The sequence below is a fragment of the Trichomycterus rosablanca genome, chromosome 5 (assembly GCF_030014385.1).
Source record: "Trichomycterus rosablanca isolate fTriRos1 chromosome 5, fTriRos1.hap1, whole genome shotgun sequence".
Classification (NCBI taxonomy): Eukaryota; Metazoa; Chordata; class Actinopteri; order Siluriformes; family Trichomycteridae; genus Trichomycterus; species Trichomycterus rosablanca.
Window position 1 is genome coordinate 24,236,855 of NC_085992.1, and position 23,797 is coordinate 24,260,651.

The 23,797-nt window shown below is 38.0% G+C and overlaps 1 protein-coding gene across 1 annotated transcript in view; it reads right to left on the reverse strand.

Moving 5' to 3' along the window:
- Nucleotides 1-7,632: 7,632 nt before the first annotated feature.
- The window catches only part of col21a1 (collagen, type XXI, alpha 1), a 68,925-nt gene continuing 52,760 nt past the window's right edge, over nucleotides 7,633-23,797 (reverse strand). Inside the window, exons 21-28 of the mRNA XM_062995874.1 lie at nucleotides 22,801-22,836; nucleotides 22,399-22,443; nucleotides 21,423-21,455; nucleotides 20,368-20,514; nucleotides 20,205-20,259; nucleotides 14,637-14,828; nucleotides 13,953-14,030; nucleotides 7,633-8,603 (exon numbers count right to left, since the gene is read on the reverse strand). Coding sequence (XP_062851944.1) covers nucleotides 8,416-8,603; nucleotides 13,953-14,030; nucleotides 14,637-14,828; nucleotides 20,205-20,259; nucleotides 20,368-20,514; nucleotides 21,423-21,455; nucleotides 22,399-22,443; nucleotides 22,801-22,836 — 774 coding nt within the window. The 3' untranslated portion in view covers nucleotides 7,633-8,415. The remainder of the gene's footprint in view (nucleotides 8,604-13,952; nucleotides 14,031-14,636; nucleotides 14,829-20,204; nucleotides 20,260-20,367; nucleotides 20,515-21,422; nucleotides 21,456-22,398; nucleotides 22,444-22,800; nucleotides 22,837-23,797) is intronic.

The window sequence follows — 23,797 nt, forward strand, 5'->3', positions numbered from 1 at the left end:
TCTAGACACTTTATTCAGAACATCATACTTATCCTGGGTAAAACAACCTTTCAAAACAGCCCCAATTCTTTGTGGCATTACATCCACAAGGTGTTGAAACATAAAGAGATCTTGGCACAAGATTGCATCAAGTAACTGCTGCAGATTTGTCAGCTGAACATTCATGCTATGACTTTGCTCTTTTACCTTATCCCAATAGTAGTATATTAGATTTAGATCTGATACTACTTAGGCCATTGAAGGCCACAGTAGGCCATTAAAGTACACTAAATCTGTTTTTCAATGTGTTTTCAAGGTACCTGTTGTGTGTTCTGAGATGCTGTCTGTGCTCACCGCACTTGTAAAAAGTTATTATGATTATTATTATTTTCATTATTATTATGGTGTTTATTATTATTTTTATGGTTACTATTATTATTATCAGTCAGCTCAGTCTGGACATTCTCCTTATCTTTCTCAACAACAAGGCATTTTTATTCCTACCCTTATAATGTGTAGCTCAGGTAATTACTTTTCTAAAGAGGGCCCACCCAAAACTGATTGTAGGTGTTAATGGATAATAAGTATGTAAAAAATGTGTGCCAGCTGGATAATAAGTATGTTAAGAATTTAAAGAATGTGTGCCAGCTGGCAATCTGGATGCTTGATATCTTGTCTTTATAAAACAAGCAATACACCTAAAAGAAAACAACAACAGTTTAATTTTAGCTCTATAGATTATTTAAGAAGCCATAACAGTACATTTATTTGGTCACATTGTGATAAAGGCTTCACCCTGAAACACTGGATGTACTGAATATACAGTACAGTACACCATACTACAGTCAGTCCAGGACATCATCATTTCATGATTATAAAGTTTAAAAAAATAAAATAAGGGAAACGTTTATGAATGAATCTAATCAGTTACATTTCTTGACAACAGATATTCAGGTGAACATACACACACCCCATGTACTATAAGTTGTTTGCATAAGGATAAGCATCGTATGTCTGTGCACTGCCTTGTGCCTCCTATTGGTTGTTATACTGGGGTCCTCTTTTGCTGTTTAGTTTGTTATTATCAACAAAAAACAGACCTAAAACCTTCATAAAATACTGTATGCAATATTCATTAATTTTTATTTCAATTTGTACCATGACACAAAATTTTAAGAATTTAGGCTAATAATGTTTTTAAACATGATTGCTATGTTTGGCCTGGTTACTAGTAAAGGACAGAGAGAAATAAAGAGGTAAATAAATAGATAGAAGGAGAGAGAGAGAGAATTGAGTTTTCAAAATACCCTTAGACAGACAGACACTCCAGTTATACATTACCCCTTATTAACGCATTAGAATTAAAAGTGATTTTTTTTTTTATTACACAGTTCAGTAATAAACTTCAACCCATTTTATCAGTTGAACAATACATTATTAATTCACCAGGTTTCCATGAATTTGGTCAGATTTTCTTTCCCCACATCATGATGCTGCCACAGTCATGCTTCACTGTAGGGATGGCATTAGGCAGGTGATGAACGGTGCCTGGTTTCCTCCAGACGTGACGCTTGGTATTGTAGAATTTTGTGACAAAAATGACATAAATCTATTATATAATGAGTCTGTAATGTAATAAAATGTGAAGAAGGTGAAAGGGGTGTGCAGACTTTCTGGCTTGACTGTAGGTACATAGTACATAGTGAGCATTTTCCACTCTCAATCGACCAGCTACTAGACATCTAAACATCTGAACTTTGTTTTCCCCCTGTCCTTTTTATCTTTTTAATTATTTATTTGATTTCCAAATCACTAGTTTAGCATTTAGATAAAAATTAAGCAAATCCACAACAGTTTACACAGTAAACAGGTCTATAAACCAAAATCTTGTGTGAAAAGGGTTCCAAAGCTGAGAATTATTTTAAAAGTATTTGGAACAGGCTTTCCAAGTGCCTGCACTGTACAAACAAATAAAAAAAAAAAAAACTATTTTTAGTACATTAAAGACACTCCTTAGTCATACTAGGATCAATGTGCACCAGATGTTCTTTAGTGACCACTGCCCCATGCATGATCATCCACTGGAGGTCGCCTGTGGACCCTAGTTAAGGATCCAGGGCCAAACAACATTTTACCTGACACTGACTGCTGGCAATCTTGAAATCCACACACTTTTCCAGCAGGGCAGTTAGCAATCGGCATAGTGTCCTAGAAGATGTATGGACCTGTTGTAACAAAAGTATTATTACATTAAACTCTACTATACAAAGATGATAAATTACAAAACTAAAATCTGTAAAACAATTATTTTAATACACTTATTCTAAACACTTATTTTCAAATATGTCAAAATACACAATAAATCAAGAAACTAAATCACTAGACAAGGAAATATATATATATATTATATATATTATATTATATAAATTATTTAAACAAATTAAATCCAGGGTAAATCCAAGGGGTTACCCCATACAGTTGCACAAGTGCCAACATGCTAAATCACATCACAAGTGTCCAACTATACAGATTGCTCTTTACTCTGTGAAATTCAGCTACACTAGGATAAACCATCATAACTTTTTAGATATGAGAACTTTGATATAGAGCAGTGGTCCCCAACCACCAGGCCGCAGACCGGTACCGTAAATTTCCCAAGGGGCCTCATAAGAAACTGGGTCTGTTGTGGAGGGCCAGACCAATAGGCTGAACTTATTTCTGCTTCATATTAATTGTGTCTCTTTATAAAAAAAAAAGCAGCAAATTGTACAGTCCTGATAAGCTGTTACTGTTAGGAGTAGATGTTACAATCAGGCAATGAAAATAAGAAGCAGGCAGAGTAAAAACATCAACATTATTTCACTATTTAATCAACTTTCTCGAAAACAAATGTGAACAAAAGTGCTATCGCTATGTTGTTTGGAGTCGAATTACCTTATTTGCTGTTTTTCAGTCCTTTGTTCTTATTGGATATTCTTTTTACATTTCACAAAGCTGATCTTGACTGCTCCATCCTAGATGTGTAAAACTTTATAAAAAAAAGTACCTTGTTGCTCTTGCAGTTTAGCTAGCAAAGCTTCAGATGTGAGCGCTCAGCATCGTTTAAGTTCTTGTATTTTTCTGTGTGTTTAGTATCGTAATGGCATAATTTAAACCCTAGATTTAAATTGGGATCCTTAAACAGGTTTATGTCTGACTTCAGTAAATAAATACTTAGAAGTTCATGTCTTGTTAAAACTCTACCGTCTCAAAACATTACAGTGAAGCTGGATACAGTCACACACACGTAAATTAAAACGTACGTACATTTAAAAACATAGCGGTATCGCGGTAAAAAAATAAAAAGCTTTCCCTTCAAAATTTATTTACGTCCGATTTTTATTTGCCACTGACCTCATGCAGGCTGGTTGGGGACAGCAAAAGGGCTGGATATGGCCCGCGGGCCATACAATGCCCAGGTGTGCTTTAACACTTACTTTAACTATTAGGAGCTATCCATTTACTTTATTCTCTTCATGTAATGTATGTTTTAGTGTTTATTGTGGCAAAGAAAATATTGCAAACCCCACAAACATTTGTATAATTAATTAGTGTCCAATGTCTCCCCACCACATGGCCCACTTCAGTTCATTTATTGTGTCGCTAAGGATTTCTTGGAGAAAAAGCACATTTAATTTCCACTGGTTTATTGTTTCTTAAATAAGACCCTGTTTATGTTTACTCCTTCCACTATTAATATTTAAGGAACCTGTACTTAGGGTTTCCATGAGAACGCAAAATAAGAGAAGAACAAGGAGATATACAGCCATGCAAAGAGAAAAATGCATGATTTTGTTCTTTATTTTAAATTTTGTTCTTTTTAAGCGGAAATGTTTCTTTCTACTTAACAGATAGGGTCTTATGTTCTTCTAAATAGATATTACTTATATAACTTAGTCATTACTATTAATGTATTTTAACTGCTTTAGCTAAAAAGTTATTAACCTATTCTAGTGTGTAGAGGGATTTAGTGTGTAGAGGGAGTGTCCTGGAATAAACCTTCAAAGACATCCTGGGAGTCAGCCATATTTATGTCAAAGCTCCTTATCTGGCTTTGAGGATCTATATCCCCTCCTTCAGAGCAAATATCCTCTATTGTTTTATCAATATCCAGAACAAAAGACTGTTTAAAATCAGTTTTACCCTTTAATATTGCTTCCATAGCATACCCAGGCTGCACTGCATCACTATCATTGACCACCTTACCATGTATGTGTATATCCTTCTTAGAAGGGGGTTGTTCCAACCGTGCAGTCTCAGACACAACTACTCATGACTGGCATTACTGACAACATGCTCTGTACAAATAGAACTAGTCACGAAGTCAATTTCTCCTGTGCCTCTGTTTTCTGTATTCACTGCTTGTTTTTTTGTGAGGGCAACCAAACCACTTGTGTCCCAGGTCGCCACATTCAGAGTAGCGCATACTGCCGGTGCTGGCATAAATCATATATCATGTTGAATGTGGAACGAAATGTCAAACATGTTCTCGGGGGAATTCAAAAACATAAACACCTGTCTTCTAAAAGAAGTGGCATGTTTTAACATGAGGTGTTTACAGCCTAAAGGGATGGTTTTAAATAAGCTTGCGGTTTTGCCAAACCTAATAAGTTCACACTCAAGAGCTTCATTAATCAAAAAGGGTGGAACATTTGAAAAGTCCTTTTGGCAGACAAAGATGTAACCTGCAGCCATATGTCATTTATAACAATATGACACAGTATTGTCAAACCCCAGTCGCTCTCCAGCAGCTAATAGAACATCTTCCACCAAGACGTTCTCTTCAGGTACTTACATGAAGCCTTGGTGGAGTGATAAAGATGCTGCATACTTCTGAGATGCCATCTGAGGTGTGATATAAATGTGCGCCTTGTGCATGTGAAAATAAGCAGTTGGTACAGAGGGGGCATGTGTCAGTTGCGACACTCCTCAGTCAGCAGTAAAGGGTTGTATCGGTAGAGGTAAAGCGTAACGCAATCAGGGTAATTGGATACAACTAGATTAGGGGAGAAAATGGGGGGGGGGGGGGGGGGGGGTCGGAGAAAAAGAGAAAAAAAACATGTGTAATGCCAATGCTTTAAAACTCCATTATTTTACCTGAAAACCATTTATAAAAATGAAAAAGCCAAATGTGACTGTTTATATCATGTCTATATTAAAAAAGGGAAGAACGATTCTTACCCAAACCAGTAATTTACCAGACATTTTTACTGAGAAGTTACTAGTATCTTGTTAGTTGATTTTTCCTGCTACATAATATAAACTTACTAACAGTATTTGGATTCTGTGCTTGCTTTTTAGAGAGAAAATATTACAATTGTTTTAAAGCTTTACTTAATGTGTATTACACAGTCTTTTATGAGGTTGAATAATAGCAGATTGTGGCTGTTCTTCTTTAAGCTTAACAGGTTGTTCACACTATTACACAACAATAAATAGTAAAATCATGTTAGCTAGACATGCATTTGCGTGCTTATATTATAACCCACAGTTGTAACAATCATTACTTTATTGATATTAGAAGTGATGGAAAATACAGGGTGAGTCAAAATTATGTTAACACTAATGGATCTATTCCATGCGAAATGTGTGTCCGGGCTTTAAATGGTATTGTTGCTCACTGTTTTTTTGTGTGTTGAACATGATGGCGAATAGGTTGAGACTGTCCTGTAAATCATCTTACACATACGTGTCACGTATCCAGCCTGTCTGTGCTCCAGGAGTTTGTGTATGTGCCACGCCCCTCTCTCCAGGAGCACAATCTGAAGCCTACGCCCCTCTCTCTAGGAGCACAAGCTGAAGCCAACGCCCCTCATAGTGATTGGTCCCCTGCTAATCACCCACAGGTATATAAGAAGGCATCTGTGCGGTTGCCAGTGGGGACTATTTTGGTTTGAATTTGACTCTGATTTGGTTTGCCCCTGTTTGCCCCTTGAAGTCTTTGCTTCTTTTAGTCCATGCTTCTTGTTAGTCCATGCTTCATGTTAGTCCATGCTTCTTGTTAGTTCATGCTTCTTGTTTAAGTCTTGTCTTAGTCTAGTTCATGTTTAGCTTTGTTCATGTGCGTTTAGCCTTAGTACAGGGTAGTGATGGCAAAACGAAGCGTTCTGATCAATGAAGCTTTCCTGCAGACTGGTTCAGAAAAGGGTTCATTGCTCGAAGCTTTTCAAAATGCTGCACAGTGGCGGCCTCCCGTGGTCAAACCAAGTAGTGCATTGTACCCTAGTTTGGAGTGAAGCTTCTTTCATGTACCATGGCGTATATACTGTATATATACGTATATATATATATATATATATATATATATATATATATATATATAAAGTACGCCATATTTTTGTTTAGAAACAGTATGTGATCGCGATATATTTGGGTCACAGGTATCGTTGCACCTCAACAGTGGCATTTGCTGTAGCGTTCTTAACCTGTAAAGCACTCACATGATTCGGTACAGAACAAAGCTTCAGACGTCACTGGTCACATGAATGCGGTTAAACGAATCAAGCATCGATACACTGCTTTAAAACCACTGCTTTGTTTTTTTTTGTGACGCAAGCTTCGAAGCTTCTGTGTCACTTGCAACATCACTAGTATAGGGTTTAGATTTAGCTTAGTTCATGTGTGTTTAGCTTAGCGATTAGCATTTAGGTTGCTTTCTCATAGGTCATGTTTTATTGTCTTGTCTTGTTCAATCCTGTATTTCCGTGTCTATTGTTTAAAATAAATCACTGTAAATCACAATGATCCGACAACATTCTGATTGTGTCATTTCTGCTCTCTAATAACGCTCCAGCTGTCTTAACTCGCAACGCACGCAATGGGTAAATGTTCCAGCCAGCTTCTTGCGTAGTGATGAAGCGTCGCTCCCTACTCCCTACTTTGAATTCGAATCTCACTTAAAATGGTGGAATACGTAGTGCACTTCACAGTAACATAATGTAAATGGAACGCTCCTACAGAATTGGTGCTAATGATTGAAAAAAAAAAACGCTTTCTCAGCCAATCAGACCTTCTGATTTTAATTGTTAGTAAGAAATGCTGTTATTTGCATGTATTTAGTTTGCAGCGTCACACAGATGATGTGTCAATGAAACACTTGATTGGCTTTCTAACGAGTTCGTGTTTTACTTCACAACCGGGAAAAGTTTGGAGGTGTTTAATTATAAGCATATTTACAAAATAATGGATTATATTCCTAATGGGACAACACACGGTTATAAATTTAATAGCATCTGGAAGAACATAAGCTAAGGTAAGCAGTGCTTATGGATTCTTTGCTGTGTTTTAGATTTTGGATTTTACACTAATCAGCCATAACATTGAAACATTACAACTTACCATATAGAAGCACTTTGTAGTTCTACAATTACTGGCTGTAGTCCATTTATTTCTCTACATGCTTTGTTAGCCCCACTACAGAGTAGGTATTATTTGGGTGGTACAGGAAAAGTCTCCACTATTTTCTATGTATTTACTGCTGATTAGATCTTCATTTGAGGAAGGTGGACCCTTAAGTTTATTCCTATAATAACGTAAATTTAAATTGTCTAATAAAAAACAACAAACTTAATAAAAAAAGATTTTAATTATAATTAACAAATCAAAAAACACACAAGAAAACTTAAACATTGCAAAAAAAGAAGAAAAAAAAACATTAAAACAGTGACATTATTATCCTGTTATAAAAACAATTACAAATAATATAATATAAATCATAGCAGTTTGGTAACAAGCTCACATTTTCATCCAGAGCAAATTTATAGTAACATTACAATGAGCATTACAATTTATCCATTATGATCGAATGATTAAGGCACTGAGGAAATCATTTAACAGATAAGCAGACACTTGACCTTTATAAAATCATGCAGTTTTATGGTTTACATTTATGCAATGACAAAAAAGTAGGACTTCAGAGAGCAGAGAACGTACACTGCAACTTTGGGCTAGAAAATGCAGTTTAAGATGAAAAGGTTGTTAGTACGTGATGGTTGAGAAGCTACAGACAAACACTGGAGGGTGCTACAGAGTCAGAAAATTCATAGCGCCCTGTGTATTATTCAAAATCTAAATGAAGTTTAGTGCTGCAGTCACTTGATGCTTCCATTGATCTGATGTGTTTTGCACCATTAATTAGCAGCTGTCGGTACTGAATGACACAGAAAAGCAAGTGGGAAACAAGAACAGTTTGTGATGTTGAGGAAAATGCTGTATAATCTGTGCAAGGGTGCATTTTATTATTCACAATATTAGAGGTACTTAATGTCTCCATGCATTTGAGATACCCTTCAAAATATATTCATCCTGAGTTTGTAAGGTTTTGCTGTTTATTTTTTCTTTCATCCTCTGAGCACCACATCCAGACTGGCAGTCTGGGTTTCATTCAGGGTTTGTTTTTCAGTTGTTTGGCCCTTTACTAAAAGGATCTCCTCTTAAAACAGAACCATAGCACATAGATGGATGGCACACACCTGGTGGCCCTGGTTCTCCTGGATAACCTGGCTTACCCTCTCTGCCATCACGCCCGGGAAAGCCTGGTTTCCCAGGATGGCCAGATTTGCTGGCGCCTGGAGGGCCCATTGGACCTACAACAAGAAACAAATGTAAATACAAGTGCAATGAGTATGATTTTAACCATCTTCAGTAAATGCTGGGTCATGATCCCATTCCTGAAAGACTAGGCAGTAACAGCAACAGTTATGCCCATATGATCCGTGCTATCTGCTTTAGCTTCTTAGTGAAAACAATAGTGAACACATCTTTATAGAAGTATACACATACTATGTGGACATTTCTTTTAAAAGCAGGTTTGACTAATTTATCAATTTAAAATCAAGTGGACTGACAGTATAATCAAAAGCTTGGTGATCTTAAATATGGCAATGTCGATGCTTAGGTGGCATAGCAGTGTAATGTGCTTGCCCACCATCTCTGAGATTTTGAGCTGTCTTGTTTAAATCTCAGCTCTGCTCACATAAGACACAACTGGCTGGGTCTTAAAGGAGGGACAGCTCATTGCTACTGCAGCTGCAGCATCTGCTGGCTGGTCAAGGCGCCTGCACGAGAGATGGTAGAAATCATGAATAGCAGTCTGTGACTCTTTGTACCCAGTACAGCTCTCTGGGTGACCCCTCTCTGACAGGTGAAAAGAAGCAACTGACAAATGTGCACATAGGAGGGGGCAATATTATAGTCTGCGACTGTCCTCGGTCAGGGTGGGGGTCTGTTGTGGTGGAAGAAATTACAATTGGGGAATTGAATATGACTAAATTTGGAGGAAAGGGGGGGAATGCTAAAATATAATATTAATAGAATAATAATACATGTCATAGGGTGTCACCTTCTTAACAAGTCAGTTAGTGAGTAATATAATGCCCTAAGTTCTAACACTCATTTCCAAATTCCAAACTGACTCTAAAAGCAATATCTGTAAATTAATGCAAGGGGAATTCCTTCAGTTATGTTTCAAACCCTGGTGCACAGAAACCAACCCTATTGTAATGGCATATTTAATAATCCATTGCATTAGACTTTCAGCCAAATTCAGATTTGAAATGTTCAGATTTGATGTTTAGATGTCTACATACATATAGTCTACAGTGGTAAAAAAAAAAAAAAAAATACAAAAGTAATTGCATGTCTGACAACCAACATCTTTTGCGACATTCCACAATGATTTATCTTCTTAAAGGAGTTTTATAATCCTCTCATTTGTTTCAACTGACATATCTTGTGTTGGAACCATGATTCATGACAATCTGCTTTGTGCAACAGCTCTCCGAGGTGTTAGCACTCTTTTTAAACTGAAGAATAATTAGCAAATCTAATCTGCTGCAGATGTTTTGTTTTTAAACTGCAAATTACAGAGTGATTCCATAATTTTTTCCTCAGATTTGAGTGATTCCATATTTTTTTCCTCTACTTGATCTAAAATAAGCAATTGTGACTGACCACAACTATTATATTTGTTTCTTTTTTTTATTGTTTCTTAATGCCAGAAGGTTGACATTTTGAAAAATGATAGTTTTGTGGCATGTCTGTGATTTATTTTTTTTCTACAAAATTAAACAATTGACAGAACATCTTCCAAGAGTGGTGATTCCATAATTTTTGCCAGGGGTTGTATATATAGTATATATATACAGTACCCCTCACATTTCTGCAAATATTTCATTATATCTTTTCATGGGACAACACTATAGACATGAAACTTGGATATAACTTAGAGTAGTCAGTGTACAGCTTGTATAGCAGTGTAGATTTACTGTCTTCTGAAAATAACTCAACACACAGCCATTAATGTCTAAATAGCTGGCAACATAAGTGAGTACACCCCACAGTGAACATGTCCAAATTGTGCCCAAATGTGTCGTTGTCCCTCCCTGGTGTCATGTGTCAAGGTCCCAGGTGTAAATGGGGAGCAGGGCTGTTAAATTTGGTGTTTTGGGTACAATTCTGTCATACTGGCCACTGGATATTCAACATGGCACCTCATGGCAAAGAACTCTCTGAGGATGTGAGAAATAGAATTGTTGCTCTCCACAAAGATGGCCTGGGCTATTAGAAGATTGCTAACACCCTGAAACTGAGCTACAGCATGGTGGCCAAAGTCATACAGCGGTTTTCCAGGACAGGTTCCACTCGGAACAGGCTTCGCCAGGGTCGACCAAAGAAGTTGAGTCCACGTGTTCGGCGTCATATCCAGAGGTTGGCTTTAAAAAATAGACACATGAGTGCTGCCAGCATTGCTGCAGAGGTTGAAGACGTGGGAGGTCAACCTGTCAGTGCTCAGACCATACACCGCACACTGCATCAACTCGGTCTGCATGGTCGTCATCCCAGAAGGAAGCTGACGCACAAGAAAGCCCGCAAACAGTTTGCTGAAGACAAGCAGTCCAAGAACATGGATTACTGGAATGCCCTGTGGTCTGACGAGACCAAGATAAACTTGTTTGGCTCAGATGGTGTCCAGCATGTGTGGCGGCGCCCTGGTGAGAAGTACCAAGACAACTGTATCTTGCCTACAGTCAAGCATGGTGGTGGTAGCATCATGGTCTTGGGCTGCATGAGTGTTGCTGGCACTGGGGAGCTGCAGTTCATTGAGGGAAACATGAATTCCAACATGTACTGTGACATTCTGAAACAGAGCATGATCCCCTCCCTTCGAAAACTGGGCCTCATGGCAGTTTTCCAACAGGATAATGACCCCAAACACAACCTCCAAGATGACAACTGCCTTGCTGAGGAAGCTGAAGGTAAAGGTGATGGACTAAACCCAATTGAGCACCTGTGGCGCATCCTCAAGTGGAAGGTGGAGGAGTTCAAGGTGTCTAACATCCACCAGCTCCGTGATGTCATCATGGAGGAGTGGAAGAGGATTCCAGTAGCAACCTGTGCAGCTCTGGTGAATTCCATGCCCAGGAGGGTTAAGGCAGTGCTGGATAATAATGGTGGTCACACAAAATATTGACACTTTGAGCACAATTTGGACATGTTCACTGTGGGGTGTACTCACTTATGTTGCCAGCCATTTAGACATTAATGGCTGTGTGTTGAGTTATTTTCAGAAGACAGTAAATCTACACTGCTATACAAGTTGTACACTGACTACTCTAACTTATATCCAAGTTTTATTTCTATAGTGTTGTCCCATGAAAAGATATAATAAAATATTTGCAGAAATGTGAGGGGTGTATACTTTTGTGATACACTGTATATATACTGTATATTCAGTGGGGAAAATAAGTATTTGATCCCCTGCTGATTTTGTAAGTTTACCCCCTTACAAAGACTTGAACAGTCTATAATTTTTATGGAAGGTTTATTTTAACAGAGAGAGACAGAATATCAACAAAAAATCCAGAAAAAAAACATTAAATAAAAGTTATAAATTAATTTGTATTTAATTAAGGGAAATAAGTATTTGATCCCCTACCAACCAGCAAGAATTCTGACCCCCACAGACCGGTTATGTGCCCATGAGGCACACAAATTAGTCCTGTCCCTGTATAAAAGACACCTGTAACAGAATCAGTTTCTTCCATTCAAATCTCTCGACCACCATGGGCAAGACCAAAGAGCTATCAAAGGACGTCAGGGACAAGATTGTAGACCTGCACAAGGCTGGAATGGGCTACAAGACCATCAGCAAGACGCTTGGTGAAAAAGAGACCACTGTTGGCGCGATAATTCAAAAATGAAAGAAATACAAGATCACAGTCAATCGCCCTCGCTCTGGAGCTCCATGCAAGATCTCACCTTGTGGGGTAAGAAGGATTCTGAGAAAGGTGAGGTCAGCCCAGAATTACACGGGAGGAGCTTGTCAATGATCTCAAGGGAGCTGGGAGCACAGTCACCAAGAAAACCATTAGTAACACACTTCGCCGTAATGGATTGAGATCCTGCAGTGCCCGCAAAGTCCCTTTGCTCAAGAAGGCTCATGTACAGGCCCATCTGAAGTTTGCCAATGAAAACCTGAATGATTCAGAGAAAGCTTGGGAGAATGTGATATGGTCAGATGAGACCAAAATTGAGCTCTTTGGCATCAACTCCACTCGCCGTGTTTGGAGGCAGAGAAATGCTCAGTGGGGATGGTGTTCTTGGGGTCATATCCAGCATTTCTCTGCTCCCAGCTCCCTTGAGATCATTGACAAGCTCCTCCCGTGTAATTCTGGACTGACCTCACCTTTCTCAGAATCATTCTTACCCCACGAGGTGAGATCTTGCATGGAGCTCCAGAGCGAGGGGGATTGACTGTGATCTTGTATTTCTTTCATTTTCGAATTATCGTGCCAACAGTGGTCTCTTTCTCACCAAGCGTCTTGCTGAGGGTCTTGTGGCCCATTCCAGCCTTGTGCAGGTCTACAATCTTGTCCCTGACGTCCTTTGATAGCTCTTTGGTCTTGCCCATGGTGGTCGAGAGATTTGAATGGAAGAAACTGATTCTGTGACAGGAGTCTTTTATACAGGGACAGGACTAATTTGTGTGCCTCATGGGCACATAACCGGTCTGTGGGGGTCAGAATTCTTGCTGGTTGGTAGGGGATCAAATACTTATTTCCCTTAGTTAAATACAAATTAATTTATAACTTTTATTTCATGTTTTTTTTCTGGATTTTTTGTTGATATTCTGTCTCTCTCTGTTAAAATAAACCTTCCATAAAAATTATAGACTGTTCAAGTCTTTGTAATACTTATTTTCCTCACTGTATATATATATATATATATATACTGTATATATATATATATATACATTTTACTATTAATGTAGATGTCAAAGTGGTGGACAGCTTTTGTGTACTTCAATCAATTAATTTTGTGTAGATCAATTATTTGCAGCAAAGAATCCAGCTGTCAGGAAGTACAACACATACTGTCACTTGCCAGAACAAGAACAAAGGGGAGAAGACCATATGGACACCAGGAGTCAGAATCGACTTGAAGGTTCTTAATAATAATAAATAATAATAATAATAATAATATTAATACAGTTATAATAATAATAACAACAAATTTGTATTAAGAAATGGTAAACTGTCACCAAAACAAAATGTCTATTAGACAATTTAATATGAAATGCTTACCAGGGTATATGGGCATTTATTATGTAAGGTGTCACATGGTTTTTAAGACAAGTTGATTTAGATTTCTCTTTTGTGAGTTTTGCAGTTTTAATTGATAATATACATTATTAATGGACACACATTAGATAGCTCTGTTGGGTTGTATTATATTAAACCCTTAGCAGTTACATCAACAAGTACATAAAATAAGTCAGAAGCTAACAACTAAAAGGGTAGTGAAATAAATGTCCAGTAAAAGATGAAGTGCAAAAAGCAATCACCGCTATCAGGACATTATCTGTCAGTTTTTCTTCATGTGTAAGAAATGTTAATTTATGAACAATGTATATGTATATATATATATTTCCTTGCCTGGAGGTCCTGGTTCACCTGGGTCTCCAATTCCTGATCGCCCTTGGTTTCCTTTTTCACCTTTTTCTCCTGGATCACCTGGAAGTTTGTAAAAACATATCCCAAAAAACTTATAATTCTGTATTATAACACAATGTTTAATGATAAAGCTACGGCCCTCTGAAACATGCACAAGCTGATAAACATCAAACATATTCAGATATTTTAGGTAATCTAAAGCATAACTAAAATCATATATGTAGAATGACTGCCATAAGAACAATAGCACATTATTTAATGATCTGCACTAAATGTCAGGGGGATGGGAGTTTGAATCAAGGACTGCCAGAGGATAAAAGCTGATTAAGCATTCTGACCACAGCTTTACCCAATAAAAAAAGAAATCAACTGGGCCATAAATATTTGTCATTTGTCATGTGTCATTTTATTAACAACATATAAACTGTGTATAGCATTATAGATTGTGATGAATTATTTCTGCATTGCTACATTTAGTCCACAGGCACTACTTATTGTTCTGACATTGCAAAGTGATGCAAGAGGGCACAACTGCAATAAGCCATCCTTAAGATAATTGTGCCAGCCTGTTATTAGAAAACAAAGGCAGTGCATGTTAAAAAAAGCTATTAAAGCACTAAAATGTAGTGACGGAAACTAAAAGAAAGCATGACCATGATCTATTACCTTTCATGCCAGGCATACCAGGTCTTCCAGGTAAACCCCGATGGCCATGTAACCCATTAGATCCCGGTACTCCAGAAAAACCTCTTGAACCTTTGGAACCTACAGGCCCTGGTGGCCCAGGGGTTCCTAGCCTTGTTCGGCAATGGTCACAACCTCTGTGTTGGCTACTAAGAAGAAGTGAAGGAATCTCAGCTGCAATTCAAAGAATTATATCTGTTGTCAGGCAAGAAAAATTCAACACATTATTCAAAGATGGCATTTAAGCAAGTGTTTTGGATTAAAGGTACAATACCAGTCAAAAGTTTGTTTTTTCTTGATTTTTTTTTTCTACATTGTAGATTAATACTGAAGACATCCAAACTATGAAGGAACACATATGGAATTATGTAGTAAACAAAAAAGTGTTAAAAAAACAAGAATATGTTTTATATTTTAGATTCTTCAAAGTAGCCACCTTTTGCTTTGATGACAGCTTTGCACACTCTTGGCATTCTCTCAATCAGCTTCATGAGGTAGCCATCTGGAATGATTTTCCAACAGTCTTAAAGGCTGCTTTGCCTTCACTCTGCGGTCCAACTCATCCCACACAATCTCAACTGGGTTCAGGTCAGGTGATTGTGGAGGCCAGGTCATCTGACGCAGCACTCAGCACGCAGCACTCAGCACGCAGCAAAAACAAATGATGATCCCACTAATGCCTAGTTCACACTACACGATTCTTGCCCTGATTTTCGCTTGGCGACTGGTCGGCGCTAGATTTGCCGGCTCGGGAACAACTCGGCGTTCGCTCGGCGATCAAAACTCGGCTCTCAATCGCTATGTGTGAACTACCCAACAACTTGATCCGAGCGACTCGGCGAGCGCTCGGCGACCGGATCGAGATTTCTAGCATGTCAGATATCTCAATCTGAGTTGCACAACTGGCAATGAGTGCTATGTCGAACAGCCAATGAGAACGCAAGGTACAGTGTGAGGGGAAACACATGGGAGGAGTGTAAAAGGTGGTACAGGGGCGTAATATAGTTTATATCAGAAATACACCGGCACACACACGTTTTACAGTATTTCTGACCTGATCGTTCTCTAAAAAAACACCAACACTGCATTGCAAAAATATGTATTAACACATCTCACTACTCACTACACAACAATCCAAGCAAAATCCACTCACATTCATTTTTCTATGATGTTACGGTGCACATCAGCGCACAAACTTTGATCGCTCGCTTCTTGTTGATGTGTATTTTTGGACGTGGTAAACATCACTTCTTGTGTTTGTTTTCGTGACAAAACGTAGTTTGGGAGACCAGAGAAGCTCGCCTGCGATTCCAGTTGGTAATAGATTGTGTAGTGTGAAACCCCCTATAGCCGTTCAGTGGTGTAGTGTGAAAGCCACACCGACTGAAAAGACTCCAGAGTGCAAGAGATTCAATCATGTAGTGAGAACTGTACAGCGACCCGGCAAATCAGAAAGTCGTGTAGTGTGAACTTGACATAAGTACACACCAGATGGGATGTCATGTCTCTGCAGAATGCTGTGGTAGCCATGCTGATTAAGTGTGCCTTGGATTTTGAATAAATCACCAACAGTGTCACCAGCAAAGCACCCCCATACCATCACAAGTCATCATAGACCTCTGTACCAACCCTACCTCTGCACAACACAACCGATGGTCTCAAACACATTAAGAAGGCAAGAAATTTTAGAAATTAACTTTTGACAAGGCACATCTGTTAATTGAAAACCATTCCAGATGGCTACCTTATGAAGCTGATTGAGAGAATGCCAAGAGTGTGCAAAGCTGTCATCAAAGCAAAAAGTAGCTACTTTGAAGAATATAAAATATAAAACATATTCTGGTTTGTTTAACACGTTTTTGTTTACTACATAATTCAATGTGTTCCTTTATAGTTTGGATGTCTTCAGTATTAATCTACAATGTAGAAAAAAAAATCAAGAAAAAACACCACTGAATGAGAAGGTGTGTCCAAACTTTTGACTGGTACTGTATATGTGGTGTATCTGTGTCAAAGTCACGTTTTTCCTTTTTAATCTTCCTGTTTTATTCGTTCTATAAAGATTTTGGTAATTAACCAACCTAACAACACTAACACTTTTCTGTAAAGTTTCTTGTACATTTGAATTCATAGTTCCCTTTATGACCGCAAGATTTCCAGACCGTGTTACAGCAAAGCAGCCAGGTCTTATTTATCTTAATGTATTTCCACAGTTTGTCTCTAATGTGCCTTAAAATGAGTTTTGTTAAAAGCGTTGTTAATAAACTGAAACAACTGACTTTGACTACCCTTTAAAAATGCTCAGAGACATTTTGTCATGAATCCAGCCTCTCTGTGCTCCTGGAGTCCTCCTATGTGCGCCCCTCTCTTCGAGAGCACATGAGTATGTGTGCTCTCAGTCTCAAGCCAATGCCCCTTTTGTGATTGGTCTCCTGTTAATGATCCACAGCTGTACCTTGTTTAGGGAAAATGCTCAGGGCATTTAAGGAGGTAGGTGGACCATTCATTGGAGCCTATTTTGGTTTGGTATACTCTTGTCTGTTCGCTCATGCTCAGAAGTCAAGTGTCTTAGTCTTGTTCATGTTTGGTGTTAGCTTAGCTTAGGGTCTAGTATAGTTTAGTCAGGTTTCTTGTGTGTTCAGATTAGCATTAGCTTAGTGATTAGCAATTAGCTTAGGTCATGTGTTGGTGTGTCTTGTCTTGTGAACCCCTTGTCTTGTTTGTGTAACATTGTATTGTCTTTAGTTATTAATAAACGTTTTGTTAAACATCTCTGCATGTGTGTCCGCCCCCTCTTGTCACATCTCAGCCCAATCGTTACACATTTACTTTTTAAAACTAGACTTTCATTGCTGGATTGTTTTTTTTTTTCAGTATTGTCTCAAGAGCAGTATTCCCTTGGCCAAAGAGAGCACCAATACCATGATGTTATTTTTGACATACACACGTTTTTAATTTCCTGTTGTAAAATGTTAATGCAAAATAAACCTACACTGAAGGACAAGCAGTGTCCCAACAGAATCTAATTTATACCCCACTAGTCTATTAAATAAACATTCATGAAAGTCCAATGCTAAAAGCACAACACCAATAAAGCACAGCACCAATGAATAATCCAATTGTCCTTTACATTCATAAAGTCAGCATATACTATATGTTATTAATGCTAGCAAACCTGATTTCTTAAACTTTTACTTTAGAACTCTGTATTGCCCTCTATGGGTCAGCATAGACTGTAATTCGTACTGAAATATGCAGATGATGCAGTATTTATTCTGCATTATTTAGTAGATTATTCATTAAAATTATATTAGTCAGTATAAGACAGCAGGATTTTACACTGATCAGCCATAACATTAAAACCACCTCCTTGTTTCTACACTCACTGTCCATTTCATCAGCTCCACTTACCATATATAAGCACTTTGTAGTTTTACAATTACTGACTGTAGTCCATCTGTTTCTCTGTATGCTTTGTTAGCCCCCTTTCATGCTGTTCTTCAATGGTCAGGACTCTCCCAGGACCACTACAGAGTAGGTATTATTTGGGTGGTGGATCATTCTCAGCACTGCAGTGACACTGACTTGGTGGTTTGTTAGTGTGTGTTGTGCTGGTATGAGTGGATCAGACACAGCAGCACTGATGGAGTTTTTAAACACCTCACTGTCACTACTGGATTGAGAATAGTCCACCAAAAATATCCAGCCAACAGCGCCCCATGGGCAGCGTCCTGTGACCACTGATGAAGGTCTAGAAGATGACCAACTCAAACAGCAGCAACAGATGAGCGACCGTCTCTGACTTTACATCTACATGGTGGACCAACTAGGTAGAAGTGTCAAATAGAGTGGACACAGTATTTAAAAACTTCAGCAGTGCTGCTGTGTCTGATCCACTCATACCAGCACAACACACACTAACACACCACCACCATGTCAGTGTCACTGCAGTGCTGAGAATGATCCAACACCCAAATAATACCTGCTCTGTAGTGGTCCTGTGGGGGTCCTGACCATTGAAGAACAGGGTGAAAGCAGGCTAAAAAAGTATGTAGAGAAACAGATGTATTACAGTCAGTAATTGTAGATCTACAAAGTGCTTCTATATGGTAAGTGGAGCTGATAAAATGGACAGTGAGTGCAGAAACAAGGAGGTGGTTTTAATGTTATGGCTGATCAATGTATTTGTGAACAGAACATTAGCTTTATCAAAATTACATTGGCTTTTTTTGAATGACAATATTTTAGATTTGGTGGGTACCTATACTGGCAGTCTTTACTGACAAATAAAGTCCCCTCCATTAAGTCCTATTCAAGTTGATCCAAGTGTCAAGCAATAATAAAGCAATAATCCCAGACTGGGGGTTTCACTGGGGTATACATAAGGTGCCACAAAAGTCAGATTCTCTTAACATAGCAAAAAACAGGAGAACACACAAGTCAAGTCTTAAAAGGTCTGCAGTTAGGGCAATAGTTAAAAAAGTTCCAGTCAATTGAACTATAAGGGATAAGGGTTTGTTTGTTTTGCTCCCACGAACAGAGTGGAGGATGGTAAGAAAAGCAAAAATGCCCAAGTATTATTTTAGGCTCCTAACCAAAAAGTCCCTATTGGGGTCATCAAGTTTCCACAACTATTAAAACTTACTACAGGGACTTTGACTACAGGGATCAGATAAAACAAAAGTTGAGCTTCTGGCAACAAACACTGAGTTTGGTGTTTATTAAAGACTACAATAAAAAGAACCTGATTACTACTGTTAAATACATTGGAGGCTGTTGTTCATTCTAAGAACATAGACACTTTGTTAGGGTAAAAGGCATAATACCCCATTTTTAGTTTCATGCCTCTGCCAAGAAAGAGTAAAATGGGTCATAACTAGATCCTACAGCAGGACAATGATCCTAAACATATGTCCAGACCACTAAACACAAGATCATGGCCATCTTAGTCCCTTAATCCAAACCCTATAGAAAACGTGAGAAAAAAAGCTGAAGAGAAAAAAGCTGAAGAGAAAAAAGCTAAAGAGAACAAAATAAGACATAGGACTCTGGATGATGTGGAGAGATTCAGTAAAGAGGAATGGTCTTAAATTCCTTGCTTTGTATTCTCCATCCTTATATGTATGTTATAGGACTAAGACTAATAAAGACAATTATTTCTTGATGAGGCTTTTTCCTGTACCACATTCCCTTCAATTGAAAGTTAGTACTTTTCTTTTTTTTGTGATTTTTTTAAAACCCTTGTTATTCATCTTTACCAGGGGTGCCAATAATTGTAGAGGGGACTGCAGAGTTTTTTTATACTTATAATAGGTCATATGTTTTACAATTAACAAGTACTTTTGTATAAAATTGGATAAGCGGTTAAGAAAGTGAATGAGTGAGTAAACGTATATAATACTTCATTTTATAATACTACTGTATATTGATTGGCCCAAGTGGTTTAAAAGTTAATACATTGTCGTTTGACATATGCTGATGTAATAAATACGAAAAGTTGATGCATACATTGATTATTATTTTTCTTGAGTGAATATTGTAAACACTTACATCTAAGAATGTCCCGGCATATCTGCTGAATTCGGACAACAGACAACTCTCTACCCTGCAGTTATGACGAAACATGTAAAATGCAAAGAACAATTACACACATTATTATTATTACATTGCATTTGCCTACAATTCACAATTTATAAGTATATACAATACATACAGGTGGTCCTTCAGGTCCAGGTGGTCCAGGTTGTCCTGTATCTCCACTCTGTCCTCTGGATCCAGAAAGACCTGGTTGTCCTGGCATTCCTGGCATCCCCTGGTGGCCCAGCTGCCCCATCTGGCCAGGCTCTCCTGTTGTCCCTTTCTGACATGCACGCAAGCACAGCATCAGCAAAACAGCAGAAAACACCAGTGCTTACATACATTATAGTCCGGTACGCTCATACAGCAATATTACTAGATAATAACTAGGTAAGATAGGGTTTGTTAGTGACCTTAGGCTTTCTACTACAGCAGGTATAGTAGTGTGCACATTTCTTGATTTTTTGGTAGACATGCTTGGTAATGTTTTACAGTACACATAATATTCCAGTAATTATGGTAGTTTGTCAATGTGTTATTCCTGTATATACTGCTTTAGCTTATTTGGTAGTTGCATGTTTGTTCACAGAGAGAAGATGTAGAGATGTACAAGTTAAACATCCGACTTTGTGTCAAGATAGGACAGTGGAACAGGACAGTGGTCTCAATTCACTTGGCAGGTTATCAATACTTGTTAGTGAACTGGAGAGACTGAATACCAGTATTTGTGGGCTGTCTAAAACTAAGTGATCAGGCACTGGGCACTTCAAAACATTAAATGGACACATATGGCTGTTCTTAGGCAAAGAGGGTCTCAAACATTAAGGAGTGGCTGTTTGTGTTCACAGAAACATTGCCTCATGCCTGCCATCCTAAAACCTAGTCAGTAGCAAAGTCATATCATTCACATTTGTCACAAAGCCAATAGATTTGACTGTAATCCAGTGTTATGCACCAACTGCTGACTAACAAGATAAAGAGGGTTCTGCATAGAGGTTGAACGTGTACTTGCAGTAACTCCCAAGCAAAACCTACTTGTGATTAACAGTTTTAATGTTTTCAGTGTGAAAGTGAGCTACTTAACACAAAAATAACTAGTTATTCTCAAGCTGACTGAACACACAGACATGCATTTTTAAGGCTAGAATAGAATAAGGTCCAAAGCTCTAAGTGTTTGAAATATGAACTCACCTCTCCTTTTTGGCCAGTCTGCCCAGGTAAACCCTGTTGTTTAAGAAAGATGTTGCTAGTTATCAGCCTTAGTTTTCACCATTAAGTAACTATTTAAAATTACTTAAATGGTGTGAGTAAGTGAATTGGTGGATGTATGCTAAATACAGTGGTACCTTAAAACTCAATATCAATTGGTTCTAGGAATGGCATACATTGATTTTTAAAAGACAGTTTAAGTCTTTGAGTTTTAAGGATGTATGGAAAACCTGTTAATGCGTTCCATGGTCTCGTGGAACTGCGTATATTTTAGGCTAATGTACAATAATGGGGTTAACACAAATATAATATAAAAAAAACTAAAATACAATTAAAAACAGTTAAAAATCAATAAGAAATACAATAAAACCTGCACTTTACCTTTACTTCTTTATTGTTTCCTTACACTTCTTAATCGTGGAGATGCTTGATCTTGGAATACCGTATTCCTTTCAGTAAAGGCGCATTCACATGAGGAGTGACAAAATAGCTTTTACGCTGGCTGTGCCATTATTTCCTATGGAGTGTGCCGGTGCACAAAGCTTAACGTGACTTATTGTACTAAAACGAGTGAGGAATTTTATTAGTGGAGAGAACTTATGAGCAGTGATATTTAAGAGAGGGTTAGTGTTTCTATGTCGTTCTTTTAATACATTGACGTTATTTTTTTTTAACATTAAGCGTTTCAGACTCTAGAAAAAAAGCTGATTCTTACAATTTCTCAGAACCTCGAGCTATAACACAAGTTTAAAAGTGAAACAGATACATGTGAAGCTTTCAGAATGGATTTGATGGTTATTCCACACAAATGCAGATTCATCTCATCTCACTTTGACTCATTGAGTTTCAAAGATTTTGAGTTTAGGGGAAGTTGAGTTACAAGGTACCACTGTACTTGTCCACAATCTATTACTGACCAGCCATTTTGATAGCAGTTAAAAAAGGGTTGCCATCCTACCTTCTCACCATATTTTCCTGGCTCTCCTTTTTCACCCTTAAAACCCTGTTAATTTAAACAAACAAAAGTATAACAAATTTTAAAATGTAAAGATTAGCTTTTTGTTACGGTTGAAGCAGGAACTTTGTACAGTGTTGCTTGAAAGTTTGTTAACACTTTAGAATTTTTGTTTGAGTTTGGTAAATACAGATGAAAAAATCTGTATTGGTTATAACTTTCTGGATGTTCTCTCAGATTTTCTAGGCATGAAGACTTGCCATTGTTTTGGGTTTTCCTCAGCTAAAGACCAAATTTCTTTCTTATATTTTACAAAATCTTAAAAGTGATAGATGTTTTTAAGACAATTAAATCTACATAGCTGGAAACAAATCCTAACATTGTAATGTGCTACGTTCTACATACCTCCTCTCCTTTTTCACCCGAGTGTCCTACTTCTCCCTGACAAAAGAAGGAAGAAAGAGAAAAAGAAAAAGAAGACTATGTACTTACCAAATACATATACACAACACTGCGGGCATCAAGATACACTTTATGATCAAAGTATGTGGACACCTCTTATTATTAAATTCAAGTGTTTTAGCAACACCCATTGCTGATCAGTGTAAATAAATAATTAGATAAAATAAACTTAGAGAAGGCTGTTTCTTTTCCAGCATGAAGCATTGTTTGATAAGTTTTGAATGGAGGATGAATTGTAATGTTAATCATGAGCCACCACGGCTCAAATTGCAGATTATTTTAATACTGGTAATGAGGTGGATGTGTCACAATACACAATGCACGAATCCTCCAGTGTACAAAGCTGTCCACCATTGAAAACCCCTACAATGGCCACATGGGCACCGAAACTGGACACTGAAGCAATCGAAAAAAGTTGTCTGGTCTGACGAATCCTGTTTTCTCCAAGACCATGTGGATGGCTGGGCTCGTGCATTGTTTACCCATGGAAGAGGTATATGATCCACATGATACCTTTTTTTCTAGTTTATTTATGCATTTTCTCCCATTTTAGTGTAGTCAATTTGTCTTCCGCTGCTGGGGGATCCCTGATTGCAGTCGAGGTGGGTATATTGCTGCTCACGCCTCCTCCGTGCAGCCCTTATGGGAACCCCTTTTACCCATGCATTCTGCATGGGTCTCTATCTGCTAATCAGGGTCCTTACACAGCGTTTGAAGACCCCACCCACATAGTCCGGTTATACCTCCCTGCAGGCACTGCCAATTATGCCCACTACATGGCACCCATCCGACTGGTGGCACTGCCGAGTTTCGAACTAAGGAGTTGTGGTGGAAATAAATGTTAATTTACACATAACAAAGAACGCATTGCCTGCAATTAAGTGATCTACAAATCCTGTTGCTCACATTTTTACGACTTACAGATCCTGTAGTAGTTGTC